The following is a 13163-nucleotide window of genomic DNA, read 5'->3' on the forward strand; positions in this document are numbered from 1 at the left end:
ACTATACCCTGATAAAAAACATCTTATATCGACCACTACACACATGAATCATCATACAAGGACCACTACACACATGAATCATCATACAAGGACCACTACACACATGAATCATCATACAAGGACCACTACACACATGAATCATCATACAAGGACCACTACACACATGAATCATCATACAAGGACCACTACACACATGAATCTTGAAAGAGTGTAGGGAACAGATTAGCGGACCCCTCGTAAATTTATTTACAAAATCATTAGACACAGGAGTTGTGCCAGACATGTCGAAACAGGCAAATGTAGTACCCATATTCTGAAAGGGAGACAGAGCATCAGCGTCTAATTACCGGCCGATTAGTTTGACGTCAGTGGTGGGGAAATTTCTTGAATCAATTATAGCAGTTAGCCTCCGATCGCATTTAGAGAAAAGAAAATTAATCTACGACTCTCAACATGGGTTTACAAAGGGAAAATCTTGTCTAACACACCTGCTCACGTTTTTTAGGAAAGTCTTCGAGGTAGTAGATAATGACGAAAATTACGATGTTATTTACTTAGACTTTAGCAAAGCGTTTGACAGAGTACCGCATCAGAGGCTTCTGAGAAAAATTAAGGCTCATGGTATCGAGGGGAAAGTTTTAAATTGGATAAAATCATGGCTCACCGATAGAACGCAGAGGGTCAGCGTAGATGGTGTTAAATCTGAGTGGGGCCGTGTAACCAGTGGGGTTCCCCAGGGGTCAGTACTAGGCCCAGTCTTGTTCATAATCTACATAAACGATCTAGATACTGGGATCAGCAGTGACATAAGCAAGTTTGCGGATGACACCAAAATAGGGCGGCAGATTAATTCAGGGCAGGATGCAAATGCATTACAGGAGGATCGAAATAAACTGCAGGGGTGGTCTGAAAAATGGCAAATGAAATTCAACACCAGCAAGTGCAGCGTACTCAATATTGGAAGAACAAGTACTGACAATGTATACAGCCTTAACAACATCAACCTAAAGAAGTCGACTTGTGAAAGAGACCTAGGGGTACTTGTAAGCCCGGACCTACGGCCTAGAAAACAGTGCGTTAATGTTCGAAATAAGGCAAACAGAGTATGGGTTTTATATCTAGAAGTGTAAGTAATAAGAGTGCACTGGTCTTATTACAACTATATCTTGTGCGGGTCAGGCCGCACCTCGATTATGCGGTTCAGTTCTGGTGCCCTTATTATAGAATAGATATCAATTCACTAGAGTCGGTGCAGCGAAGAATGACGAAAATAATTCCAGGACTTAGAAACCTTCCATATCAGGATAGGTTAAAGAAACTAAATTGCATGGGCCACTACACACATGAATCATCATACATGGACCACTACACACATGAATCATCATACATGGACCAATACACACATGAATCATCATACATGGACCGCTACACACATAGACCACTACACGCATGATTCATCATGCATGGACCACTACACACATGGATCATCATACATGGACCAATACACACATGAATCATCGTGCATGAACCAATACACACATGAATCATCATACAAGCACCACTACACACATGAATCGTCATACAAAGACCACTACACACATGAATCATCAAACATGGACCAGTACACACATGAATCATTATACATGGACCGCTACACATAGACCACTACACGCATGAATCATCATGCATGGACCACTACACACATGAATCATCATACATGGACCAATACACACATGAATCATCGTGCATGAACCAATACACACATGAATCATCATACAAGGACCACTACACACATGAATCATCATACATGGACCACTACACACATGAATCATCAGACATAGACCACTCCACTACACACATGAATCATCATACATGGACCACTACACACATGGACCACTACACACATGAATCATCATACATGGACCACTACACACATGAATCATCATACATTTACCACTACACACATGAATCATCATACATGGATTACACATGGATCAATACACACATGAATCATCATACATGGACCAATACAACACATGAATCATCATACATGGACCAATACACACCATGATCATCATACCTGGACCAATACACACATGAATCATCATAGATGGACCACTACACACATGAATCATCATACATGGACCACTACACACATGAATCATCATACATGGACCAATACACACACATGAATCATCATAGAAGGACCACTACTCACATGAATCATCACAGGGACCACTACACACATGAATCATCATACATGGACCACTACACACATGAATCATCATACATGGACCACCACACACATGAATCATCATACATGGACCAATACACACATGGATTATCATACAAGGACCACTACACACATGAATCATCATACATGGACCAATACATACATGAATGATCATGCAAGGACCATTAAACATATGAATCATCATACATTGACCAATACACACATGAATCATCATACATGGACCAATACACACATGAATCATCATACAAGGACCAATACACACACATGAATCATCATACATGGACCACTACACACATGAATCATCAGACATAGACCACTACACGCATGAATCATCATGCATGGACCACTACACACATGAATCATCATACATGGACCAATACACACATGAATCATCGTGCATGAACCAAAACACACATGAATCATCATACAAGGACCACTACACACATGAATCGTCATACAAAGACCACTACACACATGCATCATCACACATGGGCCACTAGACACATGAATCACCAGACATGGATCACTACACACACATGCATCATCATACGTGGACCAATGCATACATGAATCATCATGCATGGACCACTACACACATGAATCATCATACTTGAACCAATACACACATGAATAATCATGCATGGACCACTACACACATGAATCATCATACATGGACCAATACACACATGAATCATCGTGCATGAATCAATACAACCAGGAATCATCATACAAGGACCACTACACACATGAATCGTCATACAAAGACCACCACACACATGAATCATCATACATAGACCAATACACACATGAATCATCATACATGGACCGCTACACATAGACCACTACACGCATGAATCATCATGCATGGACCACTACACACATAAATCATCATACATGGACCAATACACACATAAATCATCTTGCATGAACCAATACATACATGAATCATCATACATGGACCACTACACACATGAATCATCATACATGGACCACTACATAAGAACATAAGAACATAAGAAAGTGGGATACTGCAGGAGGCCGACTGGCCCATACAGGGCAGATCCCTTTCACACCCATCCCAGCACTTCCATGTGCCTATCCAACTTCGTCTTGAAGCTCCCTAGCGTCCCCGATCCTACTATAGCACTCGGTAGCCTATTCCACATATCCACAACTCTATTACCAAACCAGTGCTTGCCTATATCCTTTCTGAATCGGAATTTATCTAATTTAAAGCCATTTGTTCTAGTTATTTCGTTATTACTGAGCTTCAGAACATCTTTCATTTTACCCTTGTTAATCCCACTTACCCACTTGTACACCTCTATCATATCTCCCCTAACTCTACGCCTCTCTAATGAATGTAAGCCTAAGCTTTTCAGTCTTTCTTCATATGGAAGGTTTCTAATATTATGGATCATTTTTGTCATTCTTCTTTGTACTCTCTCCAACGAATCTATGTCCATTCTATAATAAGGACACCAGAACTGAACCGCATAATCCATGTGTGGCCTCACTAATGCTAGGTAAAGTTTCAAGATAACGTCAGCAGTTCTGTTACTCACAGACCTAGATATGAACCCAAGAATCCTGTTTGCCTTGTTGCGAACGCTAATACATTGTTTTCTAGGTTTCAAGTCGGTGCTAACAAATACACCTAGATCTTTTTCACAAACTGAGTTTTCTATTTCCGTGTTACCTAGTTTACACATTAATCATCAGACATGGACCACTACACACATGAATCATCATACATGGACCACCACACACATGAATCATCATACATGGACCAATACACATATGGATTATCATACAAGGACCAATACACACATGAATCATCATACATGGACCAATACATACATGAATGATCATGCAAGGACCATTAAACATATGAATCATCATAAATGTTCCACTACACACATGAATCATCATACATGGACCACTACACACATGAATCATCATACATGGACCACTACACACATGAATCATCATACATGGACCACTACACACATGAATCATCATACATGGACCACTACACACATGAATCATCATACATGGATCACTACACATGAATTATCATCACATGGACCACTACACACATGAATCATCATACATGGACCACTACACACATGAATCATCATACATGGACCAATACACACACATGAATCATCATACATGGACCACTACACACATGAATCATCATACATGGACCACTACACACATGAATCATCATACATGGACCACTACACACATGAATCATCATACATGGACCACTACACGCATGAATCATCATGCATGGTCCACTACACACATGAATCATCATACATGGACCAATACACACATGAATCATCGCGCATGAACCAATACACACATGAATCATCATACAAGGACCACTACACACATGAATCATCATACATGGACCGCTACACATAGACCACTACAAGCATGAATCAACATACATGGACCACTACACACATGAATCATCATACATGGACCAATACACACATGAATCATCAAACATGCACCGCTACACACATAGACCACTACATGCATGAATCATCATGCATGGACCACTACACACATGAATCATCATACATGGACTAATACACACATGAATCATCGTGCATGAACCAATACACACATGAATCATCATACAAGGACCACTACACACATGAATCATCATACATGGACCACTACACACATGAATCATCATACATGGACCACTACACGCATGAATCATCATGCATGGTCCACTACACACATGAATCATCATACATGGACCAATACACACATGAATCATCGTGCATGATCCAATACACACAAGAATCATCATACAAGGACGACTACACACATGAATCATTATACATGGACCGCTACACATAGACCACTACACGCATGAATCATCATGCATGGACCACTACACACATGAATAATCATACATGGACCAATACACACATGAATCATCGTGCATGAACCAATACACACATGAATCATCATACAAGGACCACTACACACATGAATCATCATACATGGACCACTACACACATGAATCATCAGACATAGACCACTACACACTTGAATCATCATACATGGACCAATACATACATGAATCATTATACATGGACCAATACACACATGAATCATCATACATGAACCAATACACACATGAATCATCATACATGGACCAATACACACATGAATCATCAAACATGGACCGCTACACACATAGACCACTACACGCATGAATCATCATGCATGGACCACTACACACATGAATCATCATACATGGACCAATACACACATGAATCATCGTGCATGAACCAATACACACATGAATCATCATACAAGGACCACTACACACATGAATCGTCATACAAAGACCACTACACACATGCATCATCACACATGGGCCACTAGACACATGAATCGCCAGACATGGACCACTACACACATGCATCATCATACGTGGACCAATGCATACATGGATCATCATACATGGACCACTACACACATGAATCATCATACATGAACCAATACACACATGAATCATCATGCATGGACCACTACACACATGAATCATCATACATGGACCAATACACACATGAATCATCGTGCATGAATCAATACAACCTGGAATCATCATACAAGGACCACTACACACATGAATCGTCATACAAAGACCACCACACACATGAATCATCATACATAGACCAATACACACATGAATCATCATACATGGACCGCAACACATAGACCACTACACGCATGAATCATCATGCATGGACCACTACACACATGAATCCTCATACATGGACCAATACACACATAAATCATCTTGCATGAACCAATACATACATGAATCATCATACATGGACCACTACACACATGAATCATCATACATGGACCACTACACACATGAATCATCAGACATGGACCACTAGACACATGAATCATCAGACATGGACCACTACACACATGAATCATCATACATGGACCAATACATACATGAATCATTATACATGGACCAATACACACATGAATCATCATACATGGACCAATACACACATGAATCATCGTACATGGACCAATACACACATGAATCATCATACATGGACCACTACACACACGAATCATCATACATGGACCACTACACACATGAATCATCATACATTAACCAATACACACATGAATCATCATACATGGATCAATACACACATGGATCAATACACACATGGATCAATACACACATGGATCAATACACACATGGATCAATACACACATGACTCATCATACCTGGACCAATACACACACATGAATCATCATACATGGACCACTACACACATGAATCATCATACATGGACCAATACACATATGGATTATCATACAAGGACCACTACACACATGAATCATCATACATGGACCAATACATACATGAATGATCATGCAAGGACTATTAAACACATGAATCATCATACATGGACCACTACACACATGAATCATCATACATGGACCACTACACACATGAATCATCATACATGGACCACTACACACATGAATCATCATACATGGACCACTACACACATGAATCTTTCACATGGACACTGCACACATGAATCATCATACATGGACCACTACACACATGAATCATCATACATGGACCACTACACACATGAATCATCATACATGGATCACACACTACATCATACATGAAACATGAATCATATGAACCAATACACACATGAATCATCATACAAGGACCACTACACACATGAATCATCATACATGGATCACTACACACATGAAACATCATACATGGACCACTACACACATGAATCATCATACATGGACCACTACACACATGAATCATCATACATGGACCACTACACACATGAATCATCATACATGGACCACTACACACATGAATCATCATACATGGACCACTACACACATGAATCATCATACATTTACCACTACACACATGAATCATCATACATGGACCAATACACACATGAATCATCATACATGGACCAATACACACATGGATTATCATACAAGGACCACTACACACATGAATCATCATACATGGACCAATACATACATGAATGATCATGCAAGGACCACTACACACATGAATCATCATACATGGACCAATACACACATGAATCATCATACATGGACCACTACACACATGAATCATCATCATGGACCACTACACATGAATCATCATACATGGACCAATACACACACATGAATCATCACATGGACCACTACACACATGAATCATCATACATGGACCACACACACATGAATCATCATACATGGACCACTACACACACATGAACACATACATGGACACTACACACATGAATCATCATACATGGACCAATACACACACATGAATCATACAAGGACCACTACACACATGAATCATCATACAGGGACCACTACACACATGAATCATCATACATTTGACCACTACACACATTAATCATCATACATGGACCACTACACACATGAATCATCATACATGGACCACTACACACATAAATCATCATACATGGACCACTACACACATGAATCATCATACATGGACCACCACACACATGAATCATCATACATTGACCAATAGAGACATAAACCACCATAATACTACTTCTTTCCTGTCAATCGGAATAGAGTATAAAATTCATCCACCAATCACAGAATGATATGATTAATTTGTGATGTCATCTTTGTTGGTGAGTTCTGAGGTAGCTTAGGAGGTTGACACGGGATTGGCAGTGTCATCCGTAGGTGTTGAGCGTAGGAAGGGCTACATCTAGTGCGGGAGGGTGACAGCAGCAATTTGTCAGTGCTAGTGTTTGTTCACCTCAATATGCAGTTCAGGGGCAGATTCAGGAATATCCAAAGGGGGGGTCCAAGAAGTTGTGGGTGAGGGAACACGGCGAGCACAGCGAGCCCACCCAGCTGGGGATTTTTCTGTATGTTTCCCAATTTTTTTTTGGGGGGGGACTCTGACCAAAATCATCAATATCATGGGCATTTCGAGGCTATTTTGAAGCCATGTGCACTTGATATTTGGATATATTCTGAAATCAATAATGATTACATTTCATATTTAAACACGCTTGAGTACAATACTGCATTAAAGTAAAGGTATTGGAATTTTCTGATGGAAAGGGGGTCCGGACCTCCAGGACACCTCATGGATCCGCCCCTGCAGTTGAGTTAACTGGAAAGAATTAACACTTCGTGTGGTGCTCCTCCAAACATTATGATATGGAACGATCGTCTCGCAAGTGCAGGAGTCGATTTGGTACTTTTTTCGGTTTGTCTTAAGACTATCCTTAAACCTTTTATGTTCCCGCCAGTATTACGTTTGGCATTGTTTAAATGACTGCCGAGTAGCTGTTCTGGTAGTCTACTGTCGTCCATGTGGGTAACACGGCTGGTCCAGCATAGTTGTTCATGGATATTGGCAGCCTCGTTTCTTTTACAGTTGGTGTATGCAAGACTACTGGCATTTGTCCTCTTGTTTTCCCAGCGGACCCGCAGGATGGAATGTAGAATACGTTGGTGAAAGTTCTCAAGTACCTCGAGATATCTCCTGTTTAGGTGACCCGATAAAACCCCACTGGACAAAGCCCCAGTCTCATATATAAAATTTAAAATAAAACACTTTTATATTTAGGTTAAGTTAGGTTAGATTAGTGTTGACAAATGACAACCCCGTTGGGGTTTTGTCATGGAACCCCTGTATGTGACTCATGTCTCGCTGCCATACAGCAGGGTGGGTGGGACCACTGCTCGATATACGTGCAGCTTTGTAGATAATTTCGGCTCCCTATAACTGAAGACACGAGTACGTAGACGACAAAAGGATTGAGACGCACATCTGATCCGATGATGGAACTCTTCATTGATGTCCACGGTGGTGGACAGGTGGGACCCAAGGTACTGGAAATGGTTAATATTTGAGGGAGTAGTGCCGTTAACCTGGGTGGACGGTGGAGACATGGTTGAACCAAGGACAGGCTGTAACAGAATCTGTGTCATATGTACGTTTACCTCAAGGTTAAATTGTGTATATGCACCTTCGTAGGTGTTCAGGATCTAATGTAGGACGCATTCAGTGTGTACAACGAGAGATCGTTTGCATACTGAAACTCAGTGATGGAAGCTGCCGACACTTTTGTCCTTTCCAGGAGACTCCACGTAAGATGACCTCAGGCAATGAATCTTCATATAAATTCCACCTCACACATGAAGCATCATATATGGACCGATACACACAAAAACCATCATATATGGATCACTACACATGAACCATCATATACTTGAATCATAATAAATATGTGGACCACTACACACGCACGTTAACTACTGTATATTTGTGAACCATCATACACATGAAGGACCATATGAGTAAATCACGTACAGATCATTACACACATGAACTTTGATATATGTGTGAACCACCATACATGTGAACACTACACTCATGAATCACCATACATGTGAACACTACACTCATGAATCACCATACATGTGAATACTACACTCATGAACCACCATACATGTGAACACTATACTCATGAATCACCATACATGTGAACACTACACTCATGAACCACCATACATGTGAACACTTCACTCATGAACCATCATGCATACGAATCAATTTAGATGACCATCTGGAAAGCCTCTCGAGGCAAACATAAGGCGTCAAAATTACGAATACTAGACAACTTTGTGCCATAACCACCAAGCCAGTTTCCGTAATATCCTGCACTATGATACAAGATTACAGTATATGTAATAATGACATTAACTGTAATACAAATTATCCTTAAATGAAACAAATTGGCCAACCATAACTATACCCAAAGTCCAAAGGGATGCTGCTGTGAAATGGATACGGCACTTGAAGGTGTTGCAGTGTCTCATATTAAATAAGGTAAATAGTAAGCCAGCCGAAACTCAGTGCTTCATATACAGTGTATAGACTTCACTCACATGTAAGACCAGATTTCACTCTCATTTCAATACAGGTTTCAGTTGCACGTAAACATGGACATCAGGCCCACATGTAAACACAAACTTCAGTCATATATAACACAGACTTCAGCAATATGTAAGTCCAGAGTTCAACCAAATATAACTAGATTTTAGCCACATTTAAGCATAGACTAGCCACGTGTAAAATCACATTTTAGCAACACGCTAACACAGTTAAGCACACGTTAACACTTTTTATCTGTCGGGGGTCGACCATGGCAAGCCAAGTGATTTTAAAAACATATTACTTAATCGAAAAATAATAGCGTCATTTCAAATAAACAAACTGTGACATGAGCTCAGCTCTAGCCCGTGTCACGTCATATTTTCTATATCTAAGAAATTGGAGTACAGTATAATTATATGTTTTATTATTTTGAATATGTATTTACATCACTTTTATTGAAATTGCACAATCATCTTTTTATTAGTATCCAATCTCCTGGATTTTTTATTTGCGGGAGTTTCCATTTCTAGGTAGTAGCACTGGTTACTCAGACCATCAGGCACGGTCAGTGTACTTTCAGCCGTGGTGACAGAAGCTACTCATAATTAAGTAGCCACAATGGCAGCTGCCAAGAAAGCCAAATTAGACGTTCGATAGTTTCAACCCTCTTGGAGCTGTGTGTGCTCTGTGTTGCGAGAATGTTGTAAATAGACATTATGAAACGAAGCATGAGAAGACATTTAAGGACAATGCAGACAAGGCTGGAGCAATTAAGAAGGCAGTATCCCGATATGAAAAACAAAGTAGCGTTATGAAGAATATGAGAGCAAACAAAGATCATGCAAATGTGGCCAGCTACAAAGTTTCTCTGTATTGCTAAACATGGAAAACCAATTATTGGTGGGGATTATATAAAGGAGGCCTTTCTCAATAGCTCTCAAGCTTTATTTAGTGATTTACCAAACAAACACACAATCATCTCGAGGATTAAAGACATGCTTATTGCAGCCAGGACTGTAGAGAGGCGCATATCAGACATGGCTGCAAATATAAGAGAACAGCAAACTGTTGCATTAACAAATGCATCTGTGTTTTGTATTGCTGTTGATGAGTTTTGATATAAATGACATACCATGTTTGGCTATTGTCGCCAGGTACAGTGACACGGAGGTACACGGGGAGCTGTGCTGCTTAAGACCTATGCATGGTACTACCAAGGTAGATGACATTGTTAAAGCGTTCATTGGTCATTTTGAGGAGAGAGGGGTTGATATAAAAAATATTATATTTGCAGTTACAGCTGATGGCGCTCGTGTTATCGTAGGAAAACACAGGGGATTTACCAAGCTAATAGAGTATAAAATCGGGCACTCCATCCTGAAGCTACACTACATTATTCATCAGGAAAATGTGTGCGCCAGAATTTCAAACTCTGATCTTAATAAAGTAATGGTCACTGTGACAAAAACTAATATATTTTTTTTAGTTGCACGATCTGCTCTTACACACACACAATTCCAGTCTTTTCTTGATGAGATGAAGAGTGCATGTGGAGACATACCCGTTTACTCCAGTGTTAGGTGTTTAAGTTGCGGGAAGGCTTTAGAACGGTTCGTGAAATGCTTTGATGAAATCAGGATCTTTCTGAAAGAAAAGGGCCAAAAATACCCCGAAGGAAGGTAACCAATGAGTAGTGAAACATATGTTTCTCTCAGACATCACCAAACACCTCAGTGAACTTAATCTTCGCCTGCAGGGTGCAGGACAAACAGTGTATATACAAGAACTAAAGTCAGACTTCTCTGTCAGATTTCAAGATTTCCAGCACATTGGCCCAATGTTTTCCTTTTTAATTAAACCTGAAAACTTTGAGGAGAGTGACTTGGACTTGTCTTTATTTGAGTCGATGGAAATTGGGGACTTGGAGATGCATCTGGTCGATTTTAAGTCGTCTTCACTATGGGTAGTAAAGTTCACGGAGCTACGTAAATCACTTGAAACGACTGTGAGTGATCATGAGGCCTCCATCCTAAGCAGTTGGGCATCCATACCAAAGAAATTTGATTGCATGAAGAAGGTTGCCTTCGCACTGCTTTCAACCTTTGGATCGACATATCTATGTGAGGAGATTTTTTCACACATGAAGAATATCCTCAATCACCATCGCAGTGCCGACTTACAACTGATCACTCCAAGGGGTGTGTGCAACGTAAGGTGTCCAGATATACTCCCGACATAGCAACGCTGAGCAAGGGGAGGCAGGGACAGGGATCACACTAAAATGGTGAGATCATTTTATAGTATTTGATTATATATCTTACCATTCATATGTAATTGTGTGTATTTCAAATATGCATGAAAACTTTATTTATCAATATACACATGACAATAACTTGCATATTGAAAATTATAGTTAGCATGCAGGGCAGTAGAAATGTTAAAAACTGGCAGTGTGTTCAAAAGGTTGCCGACCCCTGCCGGTGTATTCAAATGCAGATTTTAGTCATGTGTATATTCAGATTTTAACCATACATTAACACAGTTAAGCACACACATAACCATGTTTTTGTTTTTTTCTATATGTAAGCACAGATTTTAGTCACATGAAAACACAAAATTCAGTCAGATTAAAAAAAAATTAAACCAAACATGGAATGAGACACTTCTGGCACAAGTAAAGTAGAACAACATTTTTTTAGCTACATTTCAGTCATGTTAAACTGTCACGTCTCACCGCCACATTGTCGAGAAATCTGCTGTCTCGCGGACTCCCCAAACCCCGCTCCTCCGTCCTGCCAGCTTCTAACACAGCTGTCTCAACCAATCAGCTTCGTGGGTTAGAAATGTGACGTCAGAAGCCAGCCAGTTTTGAGCAAGAATCTACAATTGGCGCGGCGGAGACAT

The 13163-nt window shown here is 40.1% G+C and overlaps 1 protein-coding gene across 1 annotated transcript in view; it reads right to left on the reverse strand.

Moving 5' to 3' along the window:
- Nucleotides 1-12715: 12715 nt before the first annotated feature.
- LOC121880121 (organic cation transporter-like protein) overlaps nucleotides 12716-13163 on the reverse strand; it is a 98035-nt gene continuing 97587 nt past the window's right edge. The window contains exon 10 of the mRNA XM_042387179.1: nucleotides 12716-12733. Within this exon, the coding sequence (XP_042243113.1) occupies nucleotides 12716-12733 (18 nt within the window). The remainder of the gene's footprint in view (nucleotides 12734-13163) is intronic.

The sequence above is a fragment of the Homarus americanus genome, unplaced genomic scaffold, assembly GCF_018991925.1.
Source record: "Homarus americanus isolate GMGI-L3 unplaced genomic scaffold, GMGI_Hamer_2.0 scaffold30108, whole genome shotgun sequence".
Taxonomy (NCBI): Eukaryota; Metazoa; Arthropoda; class Malacostraca; order Decapoda; family Nephropidae; genus Homarus; species Homarus americanus.